We start from the raw sequence: 17500 nt of genomic DNA on the forward strand, positions 1-17500 counted from the left end.
AGTGAGATAGATGTCTGCAGAACCATCCCAAATGGGCTGAAAATGGCTGGCATCTTGGACAACTTGGCACTAATAATGCATTGCTCACTCTCAAAGCTGTCTCTTATTTTTTTTAGTTTTGGGCTCTATCCGGTTCAGCTAAGACCAAATCTCCACAGTCCTCCCTGCAATCCACTCCTAAGCGCTATCCACAATGGCTTTCTTCTCTGGTCAGCGAGCGCACCTCCCGAACTTGCCAAGCGGCTACTTCCTTAATACGCGTGGGCCTCACAGACTGGCCAGCTTAAAAACTGTGGCCAGTTTTGGCAGGCGGGAGAGAAAGAGAGAGAGAGAGAAAGAAAGAAAGAGAGAGAGAGAGAGAGAGAGAGAGAGAGAGAGAGAGAGGCGGACTGTCCCTGCTTGCCACACAAGCCGGAGTGAGGTAAAGGACAGCCAAAGATGCAGTCATCGGTATCGTGGGTGGGTGGAGGGGGGGGTGACAACTCACTTAACATTCTCCCCAAGCAGTGGGATTTGTTCTCTTTTGCTCTGGCTCTGTCTGTCTCCCTCCCACCCTCCGTGTCCCTCTATCTCTTTCTGACCCTCATGAGAGGCGCTCTGTCCTTTATGTGCGAGGTTACGGAGGTCTTCAGAGGGACCGTAAGGATGCATAGCTGGTGAAGGCCGATAGCAAAAACACGCCCAACAAACCACATCATCAGATTCATAGAAGATTCATAGAAGTCACATCTATTCATCTATCCAGTTACAAATGTGATGCCAGTGCAGTTCCTCTGGACAACCCAGCCAGTCTGAGTGATAAGGGAAACTGTGAGATAATACTGTATTCAGACCCATAGAAATGGAACCATCTTTTCCTGAGGAGTCCTAGCGACTACAGTACGCCACAGCTTCCCAGACAGGCGGGGCCACCGCTGCTGCTCTGACCGGAACACATTGTCCTGTTTGGTCTTATTTGTTTTGTTTCTTTCTTTCCCTCCTGATGTTTCTCCTCCTCTCTTCCCTCTCCTTCACTCCCTCGCTCGCTCGCTCCCTCCCTCCCCTCCTCCCCCGGCGAGTCGCCCAGACCCTTGCTCCTCACAGACTTGAAGCCAGCCGTCTGCATTAATAAATGATGCTGGCCTCACACCAGCCAGGAGTCATGGCTGCCAGGGGTCCTGAAGCCGCCACCACCCACCCCACCCCACTCCCGACTCCACCACTCTCCACCCCTCGCTCCACCCCAGCTTCAGCTACCCTGGGTGAGCCACAGATGCCGTTGCCATGTATCTTCCCCAAAACCATCCAATCAAACTCCATCTTAACGAACATCCAGCCAATCGCGGACAACAACATGCCATGTTTCTGTCCTAGGGACTAGACAATGCCAAAGCTGGAGTACAAAATGAAATAAATATGTAAGTGGAAATCATTTTCCCAGTGGCGAGGAGTGTGTGGAGAGTGATAACAGCATTATCTCCCCCAGACGGGCTGGACCCGAGCCCAGGACCCTCTCTCTGCAGTGGACCTTATTTCAGCCTGGGAGTCTCTGGAGTAGTACGGAGGTTCAGCACCCTGGACAGCTGCTCTTCAGCTGAAAGCCCCGACACACGTCCAAAAGCACTTTGGGTGAGAAGGGACGAGTAGCTATCTAGTAGTGTATCCAGCCAATGAAAACACACACACACACACACACACACACAGGACCCCCCCCCCCCCCCACACACACACACACACACACACACACCAATGCGTTGCCCTTCAAGGCCTCTCAGTTGTGCAGCATGACAGGTTTTTTCCACAGTGCGGTCAAAGAGTAGCTGCTACACATGTTCCTTCAGCATCCTCAGGTAATTAGCATGCATTGGTAAAGTGAGGGGCAATTACACAAAGTGCTGACATAGCTGCGCTCGCAGCCTGCAATATCAAAAGCGGCACGTCTGGGAGAAACTATATAATTACCCGTGCATGGCAGGCACATGATGGATGCATATTAGAGATATAGGGTGGGAGACAGAGCTCACGGCATCACTTCTATCAGTCTGGCATGACAGTCTGCACAGAGACAGAGAGAGGGAGGGAGAAGGAGAGAGCTAGAGAGACAACTAGAGAGAGGAGAGAGTGGGGGAGAGAAATCAGGTACTCCAGGTATTCATGCAGGCATTCAGGGCAGGTATTCATGCCCGTGTTTGTTCAATGATGTCCACGGAGCCAATCGCAGGTGACCCGTACAGTGATTCTAAAGAGAGGCCACTTCAATCCGCTCACCCGTATTTGCACTTAAGACTACAGGAGGAGAATTAATTGAATCAGGGAATCAATCTGTTTTACTGCTCCTCTGCTAGGTCACTTTAATACATCCCTTCTCAAAAAAATGCATCATGGTGGAAAGATAGGCAAAGAAAGATTCTGAGGCAAAAAAGACCTCTTTAAGATTTATCTGATGCAGTATCAGCACTACTGAGCAGACTGTTTCGAGTCCATAACCATTCTACGACCCATTTTAATTTATTTTGTTTTAACTTGGCTGAAACTCCAGGGGATTCAGCGTGGTTAAAGCGCCCCACTAAAGTCCTGCTGATATAGTAGTGATGAGGTTACACAGCTGATAAACTGCGCGCTCACCGCTGGAAGAAAACAGTTCACCTCCATCAGCTTTTTAACCCTGTGTTATCTCTTCCTAGCAAAGGACACATTTAGCAGAAATATCGAATTACGTGGCCCCTTACTACCTGTTAGGAGGAAATTACACTGCTTTGTTTTCTTAACAGCAGAAAACAAAAACAAAAAAGGGATAAACGAATAAACAAGATGGAGGGAGGACTGCATGATATTTGACTGGAGCCCAAAAAATCAATACTCTTCCTCAAATGGAGCTTCCCTAATGGCCGCAATAACCAGCAACAAAAATGCACTTAGAGGAACACTGAGCATCATGGGAAATATCTCAAAGGTGTGGGCTGCCCAGTATCCAAGGGCAATGGTGGAGGGGCCCCCTCATGAAACTCCCAAACACCAGGGAACAAAAAACAGCAAATCCCTTGAGAAAAAATAGCAACCAGTCAACATGTTGCAAGAGGGCACCAGCCAAAAAAGGGTAGAGAAAACATGGCAAAGTGGAGTGGCTTACTGCACCAGTCGAACACTTCTTGGCCCTCAACCAGCACACAGCCTTACTGGCCTTTTAGGAGAGATAAGCTCAGTGTTTTCTAGGTGCGTGGCACTGTCACGACATGGCATTGGGAGCCATTCACATTCACAACACTGGCCTTTGTGAGTGAATGAGATTCTTTGCCTGCCAACCAAGCCAGAGCCCTGAGCTTCAGCCTTGAGAGGAGGGAGCAATCACACACGTCGTGAAAGATAGCGTCAGGGCCTTGAGATTCTACGGCTTGACCTGACAGTACTCGGAATGACTCTCATGCACTTCATTAGCTAGACTCAGAGAGAGGATCTCCTGTCGTTCCACTCCCATCTAACCTGTCCCCCCCCCGCCCCATTTCACCTGAGCCTCTCTCTTGCGCTCCCTTTCTTAATCCATGCTCACTCTCTTTCTCAGTCCAGTTCTCTCTCCATGTGAGGTAGTTCATACTGTAGGTCAAGTCTGATGAAAAGCCCAAGTGCTCGAAACGTCACTTTATTGGGGATTTAACTAACTAAGTAAATGGTGATCAAGTGTGCGGACCTTCTTCTTCATATTGGATCTTCGACTTTTTGGTTCTAAATTTGGATGTGCACACGTTCCCAAACCAAATAGTTCATAGGGTCGATAGTTACAGTACAGTAGCCTATGTGTTGTATGTGTGTCGTTTACAAAGTTGAAGTACTGTTTGTATCACAGTATGCATTTCATAACCAAAACATTAAAATGCATCAAAACAATAATGATTAAAAACAATGCCATCCCGGATGTCAGACACACACACAGACAGTTAAATAACCACATAAAAACACACATAAATGCAAAAACACACATACATACACACATGGTTCTCTCTCTCTTCTCTCACCCATTCACTCACTCACTCACAAACACACACACACTCTCTCTCTCTCACACACACACACACACACACACACTCTCTCTCACACACACACACACACATACACACACACACACACAATAACAACACAAGCTCTCATTATGGACATGCTTGGATTAAATAGCAAGAGTCAGCAGTGTATTAATTTCTGACAGGCCATTTCTGATGAAAGGAAACCATATGAACCACCCCCAGGATGAATGACAGCCACATTCATGACATCTCCATCACCAATCCATTTGGGCTGTGGGAGTTGATCCTTATAAGGCTGTAGGGTGTTCAATGCCAGGACATATCAGCGCTGAGTTCTCTCTATAAATTACTGTAATAGCCTCTTTACCACACGTCACCCTGCAGTGCTTCGTTTTTCATTCATTTCTATTAGCTGGATGTTTCGAACTGCCTCCCATCGCCCTTATTGCGAGATTACACTGTTTTCCGATCAGCTATCGATACACACAAATAATATCGTATTTTTTCATGGAGTTTCTTCATGCCAATATTCAGAAAACACACAATCGACTCAATATCGTGTCCCTAACATCTTAACAACTGGGCTGCAGCTACACAAGTTCTCACTCGCTCCGACACTGGCAACCTGGGTGTGTCTCGGCGCACTAGGACATATTTATTTATTTATTCTCCCCGTCTTCCAAGGCCAACTGAAACACCCTCGGTGGCCAACAGATGAACGTAGTCTTGTCAAACAATTTGACCACTGTACGAATTCACTGGTCTAATTACAACCCGAAGCCTACATTGACTCTAAGATATTTCAGTCTGCCGCAAAATTGAATTAAAGGAAATCAATATGTATTTGCATACTCAGTAAATAAACTAAATGACATTTAGTCAAACGATACCGAAAACGTGAAATAAACAATCTGGTAGCCTGTCACAAAACGGATCATTTCCTCGATAACTAACCTAACTTATTTCTCTTACCTAATTCTTTGACTCAAAACCTTATCTTGCTTGGCAAGGAACAGTAGGCTATGGTGATAGGCTATACCAACAAACTACCCTAGCGCTCTTTCAACGCCCTGAGGTACAGTAAATGTTATTGCAAAATAGCTTAAAGCCCAAAAAACAACCGGGAATGTGTAATTCGCTGGAAGATAACGTCACTTTACGCTGGTCAGAAAGATAGCTTTGGCAGGTCGCCTTTATGGGTCAGTGAAACTTCATTAGAATGTCTGCATCTCCCATCTCGGCAGGTGTATGCGGACCCATAATGGCAGCTAAGTGATGAAGAACTTATCGACAACATTACAAAACGACAATGACAGAAATATGAACCAAACTCACCGCTTTGCTCTCCAAGAAAGACGAGTTTGAATTTTCGTAAAGGGTTCCCAAAGTCATTCCCCACGGTGATATGTTTTGTGTTCATGTTTTAACAGTGTCGGGGTGTGAACGCGTGCTCCCACCGGTTCTGGTTGCCTTTTCGTCGGGATGCGTGAGGGAGAGAGCGATGTTTGAATACGCTGAACGGTCGGAGGGAATACTGCACTATGTTGCCTGTCAGTTTCGATTGTCCCTGCGCCTGCGCGTCTCTCTCTCCTCTCCTCTCCTCTCTCTCTCCCACACACACTCTCTACGTTTGTCTGGCTTGGCTGTCGCCCTCTTCTAGTACCATGTATGACGTCATGCAGAAATGAAAGAAAGAAAAGAAAGCCCATCCCAAGGAGTTATCAAGAGTCATATCGCAGGAACAATCATATCAAGGGAAATGGACGGTGGGCTAATAGTGAATATGAATCAAGAGACTCCCACTTAGCCTATTGCAAAGCAACTGATGAACACTGGCTGCAGCAGAGGCACAATAGGGTCTGAACAAGCAGGTGATGCAAACCATCTGAAATGGCAAAAATGACAGGTGAAAAAAATCACCTTTCCAACTCAGAAGATGAATGGGGCATCATATGTGGACACCGTCAAAGGAATTTAACATGAGAAGTCAGGCTGATGGGATGTTTTCACTCAATATTCACCTCCAGGTCATGAAAACGAGTTTAAATCTGATGGTGTCTACTATCTCGGATCTTTGAAGCTGATATGGTGTTTTTCTCCATCGTTTTCTCCATAACACTGGTTCCACTGAAGCTGCTGGAGTCCAGGCAGATGCAGGGACACCTACAGTAGGCCTACATCTCACTTGCCATCAAACATGTCAGTGCAGAAGCATATCTTACTCTGGATGTATCACATCATCCTAGACTCATTTGATGGACAGAGATAGTGTGAATGTGTAATAGAGATGGAGATGAAAACATATTTCTCAACTCACCAGCATTTCATTCTCAATCGGCTGTCAAATCTAACGTTTATAGAACACAAATCATCAAATGTTCATTTTAACTAAATGAAACCAAATCTGACCTACTTTTAAATTACATTTTGATGGTACAAGATTAGCACACAGGAAAGTTACCATCAGGATAACAATAAAATAATTTATTTAATGAGTTGTACATTGATTCATTTCAATACAAAAGTTACATTTTAGTAACCATGAACATACTTTATGGAAGGTATTGTGAGTGAATTTGAATATTACGATTATAAAAGGATTTGTGCTTATAAAAATATATTTTTACAAATATTCAGTCACATCTGCTTACCTGTCATACAGGTAACATCACACACACTAAAAAAATCTTAAATATTAAGTTTTCAGCAAGTTCCAGCGTAGTGGCTGCTGGAAAACTGACCTGGCCAGAGTAACAAAAAAACAGCGGTCCTAATTCCTCACGTGTTCCACTCCAAAAGAAAACTGCTCTTCCTTCAAATGACCTGCCTGCACATGCTCAGTATCCAAACACTATGAGCATGCAGTCCAATTACATCCAATCAAAGCTGAACTGAGGTACATGACCAGCGCATGTACAGTACATGAGCCCTGTATGGTCTATGACAGGATTCCACTAGTTTAAATAGCTGATGTGAGAAGATGTCAGTCATTCTTCTGAACTTGTGGACATAAAACAAAAAGCTGGAATAGGATTGGTCAACCAAAGAGATATCAGGATGCTAGGATCCCTAGCCTGGTATTACAATTGAAACAGCTGCACAATTTCATAATGGCACAAGTGTACTCAAATGACATCATACTGTATCTTTTCAATAGGGGTTAGGTGCTATTTGGTTCAACATCAACAACACAAAATACAGATCAAATGAGAAGAGATTAAATAATAATATCTAAAAACACACATACACTCATCTGCTGAACATCAGAGCTCCGCTATGAAGAAGATACATGAAAACTACAAATCCACACAGTGAGACACACCAATGTACTGAAACCATGTTTCCTTTGAGCAGAACCCGAGAGGGCTCACATAGGAGTCTGTGCTGTGCTGTTCTGTTGGAAGGGCCTCGGAGTCTCTCCCTTTCAGCATCCGTTGTTCGCCAAGGGGACCAACTGGGAGACAGTGCCCAGAATGATGAGGGCTCGAGGGGGGAAAGTACAGCTTCACAGGGGTCCCTCCGGACACTTCTCCAGGGTGTACTCTCTGGTGCGCTGCACCTTCCAGCCGATGATTGCCAGCAAGGCAATGCCCATAACTTTGAAGCCGACTTGAAGTCCCAGATATCTGAAAATGAATTAGAAAATGTCATTACTTTCTTTGATTCATGGATGTATAAGCTTAAGAGCTACACATTGCTTTAAACTAAAAACATGAAAAGTGGCCTGGCAGTGTAATTAGAGGACTACCATTAAATAGCAATTTACTTAAAGAGATAGTTCAATGAAAAATGAAAAAAGTCCCACTTTTTAATCACGTAATTGTCACCACATAAGGCTTGCCATTAAATGGAGCTCTCCAGCCAAATTAGTTACAGAAACTGCGCTAGTCGGTAACTGTGAAGAGCTGGTTAATGGGAAAGATCTAACTGGCTAACTCCCTTGCCTAATCGCCTAATGTAAACCTCCTCTGAAATGAAAACACATTTAGAGTGAACTCTCCTTTTAGTCAGATGATTAGTGGTTCTAATCTAGAGAACCATCACTAAGGCAAACTGTTCTGCAAAATGATTGGTCATTACAGTTCCTATGTCTATGGTGCATACGAGTGGTATGCAGGACAAGTGAAGCCACACTGTTTAGGCCTACAGTACCTGTTCCTAAGGAAGTTGTTGTCATAGTAACCACAGGCCAGCTTCTTCCCACAGAACTTCCTATACCAGATGCAGGTAGAGTCAATGGTCATCCCAAACAGGGCAGGGGCCGGCAACCAGGCTGGAAACACACAGAAAAGAACCAGAGTGAGAGTGAGTAGTGAAGCATCTTTTTAATTCAACCATGAATCTAAAAAGAATGTTAAAGAATGTTTAGCATCAAGTAATGTTTTTTTTTAACTTCTCAACTTTCACCGCAAGTTATTCATGTATGCCATTGCTAAATTCTGAGAGTATACTGTACATTTCCAGATATTTGCCCATATGCAGTAAGCTGTAATGAAAATCTAAATATCTAAAATATAAAATTCCAACCTAGCTGTATAATTTGATATTCTAGCATGGCTGGGAATCAGTGGGACAGTAAAGGTTGTGCAGTTCAAGTAGTGAACTGTGGCGTCACTACACGTATTTCCACCACCACTAGGGGTCACTAGAATACTGCTGTATACAACTACTGGTGGGCATATCATGCATTGACTACACTACAGCATTCCAAATGGCCTTCAATGATAAATGGCCTTTTTCGAAAGGCGTTGTACTGCTAAAATTCATTCATTTCCATAGGTATCATAAAAAAAATAGATATTGTGAAAGTGACACATTCATCTTCATCTCGGCTGTGCCAAAGACTCTAACATAAATCACTTTTGAGTAACACAGACTAACAGCGAGTCTCCTGGAGCCCTGGAAAAACGTTCATATCAACTGCAACTTCACTGACCCACTGACAGTTCTACTGTATGTACTGTACAGTACGCAACACTTACCCAAAACCCGCATGAGAAGGAACTGCACACCGATGGCAAAGGACTTCTCCCCCTGAGGTACCGTCCTGCACACAGAGAGAGAGGTCAGTTCGTATCGTAACACAGCTGCACCCGGCTCTAGTCAGCTATACTCCTCAACAGCCATGCTTTTACAATCCACATTTTATGATCATAATTATACAATATGTATACGTATTTTGTAGGATGTAGAAACTAAAACTTTGTTTTGTAGTACTTAATGTTTGAACATTTAGCTTGTTTAGTACTGTACATTTATGTCATGCACATACAGTTATTGGCAGATTTCCATCTACTGTAATTAACAAGTCATAGAGTGTATTTAATTGAGTGTAACACTAAACTACTCTGGAGATGGTGATGGTAATGTTTCTTAATTCTTTGTTCTGCTTCTTTGTCTGGTCACCTGACGTTCAAATTTCATAGGTCACTGGTATTTCATGAACGTGCAATATGCACTGCACTTATTTAGTAGTGCTAGTGTTTCCCTGTCTATTCCTAAGAGACCACTGGCAAAACATGGTTCTGTTTCTGCCTCTGCTTTAGCGGGCGATCGAATAGTGGAATAGCTTTAGTGTGACCTGAGAGCTAGGCCAATCTGCATAACTGTATGTGCCACACATACAGTACAAGTAAAAGCTTTTCTGATTCCACAGCCTGTGTTACAGTCCCTTCTATAGACTATGCTAATAATAAAGAGACCACTGTAAGCCCCATCAAACCAAATAATTTGAGGAGTTACTAACAAACTGCAGATGAAAAACATGTATGTATCATGTTGTCCACCCTGTTTCTGCTGGACTAAGGTGCAAGCCACGTGAGACGGACCACAGCACCGTAAATTCCCGACTATATGCCACGGCTTATACATTGATTTTGCAAAATTTCTTCAGCTATGAGGCTTGCGGCTTATACACAATGCGGGAAATGACTGTAAGGAGTGAGCCACGTGAGACAGAGCACAGTAATTTACCTGAGCACCATCATGTAGATGGGGTTGTGAGTGAGGCTAGCGACCAGGGCTGCCAGGGAGATGAGGAACATGACCGGGGACAGGAGATGGCGACAGCTGTTGCCACAGGAACCAGGGCGAGCAGAGTTCTCAATGCCATTAACACAGCTGCAGTTGGTGTAGGCCTGGATGAACAGAGAGAGGCGGAGAAAGACACCAAACGTTGTTACAATGTGCTTCAGAACTCTAGCAGAGTGTACTCACACATTCAGTTGATGGAGGTGTATTCAGACTGATGAAAAGCCAAACAGTGTGATTTCAGCTATTCTGCCACACACTGAACAAATATGCACACTATTGAGGACAACTGTAGATTAGATAAGTACAGTACACAATTCATGAATGCATTGTAGACAAATGTAATGGATTGGTGTGAAACCGTTACTGTGAAATGAACTGTTCAGTATATCAACGCCACTGTACAAATGTTTACAAAGCAGAATAACCTCCAACACAAACATGAATGAGCAGATGACTGCACAGTCAGTAGAATGACAAATACAAACGCAGCTCCCTGAGTGCATAAATAAACCTGCATGTCAACACATTCTCCTAACCACTTCCTATCAGCGCAGCAAATTACCGATAAATATCTGCCCGAGAGTGGACAGCAAACGCTTGCCCATTGCAATAACGGCTCACGACCATCCCCGCAGCATCTGGTGTCAGCGGTAGGTCTACTCCTTGTCCGAGCTCCCGCGTAGCCTTGTCAGCCAAGTCTATTTCTCATTACAACGACCTCACTGTATTACACGTCCCGTCAATACATGTAATACACTATTAGCCCGGCGGGCGCATCTGTCGGCATGAGGGGATTACTCTCGGGGCTGGAACACCTTTAAGGGCCTTAGTGCCACTTAGACCAGTTTCCTCCAGCGCGCCGCGGCTAATTACCGATCGATCGGGCCGGGCCATTGATTGCCAGACAAGCGTGTTCTGTGACCTACAGCTGCACTCTATCTGTGTCGCTCCATCTCAGTCTCTGTCTTTTTAAACCGCTCTCTCTTCATCTTATTCTTTGTTTTTCTTTCTCTTTCTTTCTCTCTCGTTTATATGTCTTTCTCTCTCTCCCTCTCTCTCTCTCTCTCTCTCTCTCTCTCTCTCTGTTGATCCTTTGTTTGGCTGGTTGAATAGATGAGCTAAGTGAGAGCTCCGCTGCTAGCAGTAGATGTGTCCAGGCTGCTGCCAGCCACTTGATTTCTGAGCTGCGCTCTTCCCATGCTCCACGCCCCCCCTGCCACAAGTGGCATCGGCCGGCAGAGCTTACGGGCACCTCACCCAACGCCTTGGAGGACATCAGCGTTCACATTGTTTATTGTTTGGTTTTTTTGGGAGGTTTGGGGGTGGAGGAAGAGAGGGTGGGGGGTAACAGACCACATTTTGGATCCTTGTCCTGAGTCACATCATTCTTTTGTTACTAAATGTCTTCTTGTTTCTTTGGTTTTAATCACAACAATAAAACCCACGAACATCAGTCTACTAAATGATATTTTAAACACTCACTGAAATAGCCCATTAGGTGCCTGTGGTTCAGTTGTTGACATACAGCACTTAAATAAGGATGTGTCATGGATTTAACATTGGTGTGCGTAGTGTGTGTGAGAATGCGCGCAAACCTTGACTCTGTAGGAGTTTGTGGGGTCTTTGGTGTAGTTGCTGCAGCCGGCATGGCAGGGGGAGATGTACTCCACATTGTTGGATCCACACACAGGGTTAAAGGCACTGGGGGCACAGGAGCAGTCGGAGTAGCACGTGGACACTGGCCTGGAGAAGAAAACAGTTCAAAATCAAAAAGATAAGAACAGGAAACACACGGGTAAAAGTGAACTGTGATTTAATGCAATGGATTTGGATGTAGGGCTTTTTACTGATGAAAGGTCAGAGAAAATAGTACAAAATGAGTGAAGTGAGGGAAGACGGCAATGACCGACAGGATTTCACAAGAGTGGCAATCAGAACAGCAGATCTGTCCTCAGAACAGTATTTGATCCTCTGAGAAAAACAAACTGATTTAGAGTGTGAGTGACTTTAAAGGTTTGATCTGGCCAGATCTATCTGGAGCACCGTGCTCTGGAATGGTGCTCGGGGGCCAAAGTCCAATGCGCAGCTTCATCTCTTGCCATGAACTCCAACACGCCTCAACTCACGGGCCCCCCATGGCCTCTCTCCTCCCTCCTCCGGGCACAGTTACAGACGGAGCTGAACTCATGCGCACAGTTCAACCATGCTGACCAATCTACGTGTTTACAACCCGCCGACCGGCAGCTGTTCTGAGATTTCCTTTACTCGGACGGCCGAAACGTCACGGGGGTAGTTTTCCCCCCAAACGGCGTTGTCTCTCTCTCCCCTGCTCTGCACTGACACCCAACTGGCTGTCAGCAAGGCTCAGTTCTCACGGCGCTCAGGCCCAGATAGCTCCATCATTAGGGGGCCAGCACCGAGCTTGGTGGCCCCGGGGCTGTCAGGCCCAAGCCTGTGATGTCTCAGAGGGGCGCCCTGTCCTGCCCTCTTAGCTGACAGCTGGCTGACACCACAAGGCCCATTTCACTGTAACTACCAGCTCTGCTCATTCTCTCTCTCTCTTTCTCTCTCTCTCTCTCTCTCTCTCTCTATCTTTCTCTCTCTTTGTCTCTCTCTCACTGATCTAAATTACTGCAGCACACAAAGCAGAGAGACATGGCCTTGGGAAACGGGACAACATAGAGTGTGATTCTAAAATGAAAACCAGTGTAGCATCTCCACGGTTTCATAAGCCTTATAAGCTGAATGTGCCGGTGGTTTTGACTGTCTAAACCCAACAAGCAGTAAAAACGGGTATAAACAAATAGCAGCTGAATATGGCATTCAGTTTGTTTGTGGCATGCCAACCACCCGGTCAATTAATGGTATATTTAAACCACTGCTGAAGGAGCGTATCACAGAGGGTGAATCACAGAGGTGTCTCCTTCGCTGGAAGCCTGAGGTGAGCACAGTGGGTCATGTTTCACTTGGTTATGTAAACGCCAGCACGGTCTAGAAAACCACCCTTCGTAGTAAACAACGTCACCCAGGACGAGTGATAGTCTGTCCATTTCTGAACAGCTGGGCCAGCCATTAGGGGTAGGCTGTTATGGATGTCAGGATGGCTGTGCTGGACATGCTGGGAAGTGATCTCCCTGTGGGGTCACAGCGCACCACATGGGCTCTACATGACGGGAAGAGCTGTTTGGGTACGTGCTGGTTGGGTACAGCAAATTACCCTCCGAGGACCTGGAGATAAATTACCCTCCGAGGACCTGGAGAGCCCCAGATGACACACAGTGAGGGAGAAGTGAAACCCACAGCCTTCTGGTTACCTACCAAAGCAAAGTGTTGGAGCATATCTGATTTTACAGCCAAATGTACTGAAATGAAATGTGAATTGATAGTGGATAGATCCATCAAGGTCAGTTAGTACCCGTTTCCCCATTTGTCTGGAAATGAACTGCTCTACTGCCGAATTATCAGATGAGAGTCAACAAAGGAAAATCCCAACTGAAATCATCCCATTTTAAGACATTTTATTTTCATCTTATTTTATCTTTTTTCAATTATATCATAGTATTTTTTTGCATCAAATCAAACTGTTTTGTATTATCTGAATACAGTATGTCAGACCTTGTTCATTCTCAGTGGATCAAGTTCTGTTCCTGTGAGTATGTGTGTGCTGGGTAGTGTTGTGTGGGCCGTGCCAGTGTGTGCCTGTGAGTGTGTGTGCTGGGTAGTGCTGTGTGGGCCGTGCCAGTGTGTGTGCTGGGTAGTGCTGTGTGGGCCGTGCCAGTGTGTGTGCTGGGTAGTGTTGTGTGGGCAGTGCCAGTGTGTGTGCTGGGTAGTGTTGTGTGGGCAGTGCCAGTGTGTGTGCTGGGTAGTGCTGTGTGGGCAGTGCCAGTGTGTGCCTTACTGGCTGGGCAGGGGCCTGGGGTAGATCCCTGAGACGCTCTGGGTGGGGCAGCCCATGAAGAAGAGCGGCACGCAGAGCAGGACGGAGATGACCAGCATGGCCACGGAGAAGCGCGGGATGACCCGCAGCGACAGCCCCGTGCGCTTCATGATCACACCGCCCAGCAGCATCCCCACGGCCATCGATGGCAGGTTCACCGCACCTGGGCAACACGTCGCCAAATAAACAAAAGGAGACACGTAAACATACATGCATTGAGACCAAAGAACAAGACAAGCATGGCAGCATGGGGAGTACTGAACTGGGAAGAGTAAGCGAGACAGTACTTCTTCTTTACAAACAACCAGAAGATAACAATCTAAACTGGAAAAGCACTCAGAGAGCACAGACCTCCGCCTGTATTGCTCTTCCTAGGTTGTCATACATTCAATTTTGAACCTAAACTATTCCGATTGCCACTATGTGGCCATACCATGCCATTACACCACTAAGCGAAACACATAACTGGGTCCTGAATCCCGACGGTATTACGGATCACTCCCAAAATGTAATCGTTTCATCCTTGGGTCATGTCTGACCATCCCTGAAAATTTCATCGAAATCCATCTATTACTTTTTGAATTATCTTGTTAACAGACAAACAGACAGACAGACAAACAAACAGACGCCGGTCCAAGATGAAAACATAACCTCCATGGCGGAGGTAATAAGCTGTAAATTAATTAACATATCCACAAGATAAACAATATAAAATATAAAAGATAAGAGATAGGAGATAAAAGATAAACGTGTAAAAGAAATAATGATGCCCTTAACTCTGTAAGACAACTGAGCTAAGTCAGTCACGTATTGCACAAACAACATACTAGCACAAGTTTTGGAGCAGTTCAAAGATAACTCAAACATGCTCATAAGCACGCCAAGCAGGGAAGCAAAGGGGATGGGCAAGGTGCGGTGGCAAGATTCCCCCTTTTGACAGGATTTTCGACAAAAATATTTTCTTTCGCAGCGGGAGAGGTGGACTACAAAAACGGTGCGAGAACATGACATGGAATTCATTTCTCTGATATATGTGACACAAGTTCTGTCGGCCTCTCCTGACGCATGGCTGCACCTTGTCCAAGCACCCTCCATGCACGGGCCTTCATTAAATCAGGTCAGCTCACTAAGTCAGCAGAATACAGGGAGTGCTCCAGATCTGTCTAAATCTGGAGAACCCGGGGTGGAGGCTGGAAACCACTTCAGAGTGGGTCATAACTCTTCAAAAAAAACTTGCTACCTTAGTGGCAGATTCATTTTTGTGGTTTCACGAATAAATCAGCAACAGGATACTGTCTAGAGCTGGCCGTATACACTTACATACACACACACACACACACACACACACACACACACACACACACACACACACAAACACACACACACACACACACACACACACACACACACACACACACACACACACACACACACACACACACAAGCACATATAATAGAACGGCGGTAGTAAATCTCCCTGGTTGTGATGACTGCCAGCAATCTGCTTCTTCTGATAAATTAAACATGATTTCAAACGGCTACACACGCATGGTCTCACGGCCACAAAGGAAACCAGTTCACTCGTCATTTTCTGCTCGGGACATTTCAAATCCTTTAAACCAGGCATTGTACATGCAGTTCTGCTCTACACAATCACAACTGATAAACACTTTCCTGCTTTCTTTTTTATCTTTACTTAGCTTAGGGTTATTGAGGTCAGGGATTAATACTATTAATATGGGGAATATTGTATTCTTACAAGCAGTGGTTAATGTGGGATTTGGCAGTAGGGGGAAATCCAGCGGAAAAATGACTCACCTTGGGACAACATATTGAGTATCGTGCTGTAGTAATATTTTTTGGGGACAAGAAGTGCTAGTAACTTGGTCACTACTTTTTTCTTTTTTTTTAAGTATATTTTTTGGATGTTTTCTTTTATTCATTTTAATTTTTTTTGCCTTTATTTGGACAGGACAGTGAAGACGTTAAGTGAGTGGGAGAGAGAGATGGGGTAGGACTGGGACATGACCACAGGTCGGACTCGAACCTGGGTGCTAGGACCCCTTCATAGTATGGACGCTGCAGCCTGTTGCGCCACAGTGCCCCTGTATCTTGGTCACTTCTGAGTCGAAACAGTTTCCACTTTGATCTGTACATTGGCTGTCACTATCATTACCACGGTACTAACATTATCAACATGTTTCCCAATAAGTAAACACGGAGGGATTGTCATGGACAATATTTTTTTTTCTCTGTTAATATTGACAAGCTGGAGTGCTAGTCAGCTACCTTCCAGTTAACCGCACACTGACCAGCAGATAAACGGCTAGAACCATATATCGCCCTGCGAATAGTCTAACTCAGAGTCTTGTTTCGTTAAGTTGTATACTGTACAGTGTATAGGCCTACTGTATTTCTGTGGGATTTGAACATTACTTCACATTTCACTTTAAAATTAACAGCAACTTTAAGTTCAGCTTTATCTGAACCAGTGCAGATGCACTAAAATCAGACATGAGAACCGTGAGAACATGACATCGGATGGACAACATGGAAGGGACAAGGAACAACATACAGTACAGTAACATCGGGAAGGGGAGATAGCGCGTGTTTGTGAAGGCAGGGCCACGGGGTGATATCTGTTGAACGCTGTGATCCTAAAGAAGAGACAGGCTGCAATTTGACAGTGCATGCGGTAAAATAACTCACCATTTTGTTTGCCAAAAAAATGTGCCGGAACATAGTTACGGACCGTTCGGCCTACTTCAACCCCTGCTTACAGTACATGAGATTGTAAGGGCACATAATTTACCACTAGCCTTCACCTTAGCAGACGTTATGCTGTTGACGTTGGTGCATATTTAATTGATGGCATGTTTAGTTTGCAAGGGAAAATTATGTACAAGAAGTTATTAGAAATTCTTGAAGTTGCTAAATATAATGATTGATTTCAAATCTTAAACAACCTGGCCGACGCCTGAAACAAGGCACCGTGTCTGTGAACTTTAAACCAGGGTTCTGTGCAATTGAATTGATACCTGTACAGCTTGATAACGATAACATGTCCATGTTTGGGTAATCATAAACCTGGCACTCTTTAAGTGTTTCCTTTTCCCATGTCGACTCTTTTACAAGACAAAGAAAGCTATTAATTACCTAAATAACCACACTGCAAACAAAGACACTTAATCTCAGAAAAGCCCTTGATAACAAACACAAAACCTGTTCTTTCTCTGTGTGTACACTCTAAAAAGAGATGTGTTAAAATGACACATTGCGTGTGAGCTCAGAGACAAAACAATTTGTGTCGATTACAACACAGCAATGGGTGAAAGGTTTCAGCTATTTAGCATCTTTTTTTTTTTAGAAGACTGACATTTGTCTGTCTCACAGCCAGCCACACAATTGCTGTATTGAGAATGACAGAATTTTTCCCCCCCTAAACACACTGCGTCATTTTGAACACATTACTTTTTAGATAGATAGATAGATAGATAGATAGATACATTTGTGATCCCCAAGGGGAAATTCAAGA

The 17500-nt window shown here is 44.8% G+C and overlaps 2 protein-coding genes across 3 annotated transcripts in view; both read right to left on the reverse strand.

Moving 5' to 3' along the window:
• The window catches only part of rab6ba (RAB6B, member RAS oncogene family a), an 85243-nt gene extending 79721 nt beyond the window's left edge, over positions 1 to 5522 (reverse strand). Inside the window, exon 1 of one of the 2 annotated variants that reach the window (XM_062556847.1) lies at positions 5331 to 5522. In XM_062556847.1, the coding sequence (XP_062412831.1) occupies positions 5331 to 5415 (85 nt within the window). In that variant the 5' untranslated portion in view covers positions 5416 to 5522. The remainder of the gene's footprint in view (positions 1 to 5330) is intronic. The other variant, XM_062556848.1, reaches the window with a different exon arrangement.
• A 942-nt stretch (positions 5523 to 6464) lies between these two features.
• Positions 6465 to 17500, reverse strand: part of slco2a1 (solute carrier organic anion transporter family, member 2A1) — a 28466-nt gene continuing 17430 nt past the window's right edge. The window contains exons 9-14 of the mRNA XM_062556182.1: positions 13927 to 14128; positions 11624 to 11771; positions 9969 to 10132; positions 8978 to 9042; positions 8148 to 8268; positions 6465 to 7621 (exon numbers count right to left, since the gene is read on the reverse strand). Coding sequence (XP_062412166.1) covers positions 7501 to 7621; positions 8148 to 8268; positions 8978 to 9042; positions 9969 to 10132; positions 11624 to 11771; positions 13927 to 14128 — 821 coding nt within the window. The 3' untranslated portion in view covers positions 6465 to 7500. The remainder of the gene's footprint in view (positions 7622 to 8147; positions 8269 to 8977; positions 9043 to 9968; positions 10133 to 11623; positions 11772 to 13926; positions 14129 to 17500) is intronic.

The sequence above is a fragment of the Sardina pilchardus genome, chromosome 15 (assembly GCF_963854185.1).
Source record: "Sardina pilchardus chromosome 15, fSarPil1.1, whole genome shotgun sequence".
NCBI lineage: Eukaryota > Metazoa > Chordata > Actinopteri > Clupeiformes > Clupeidae > Sardina > Sardina pilchardus.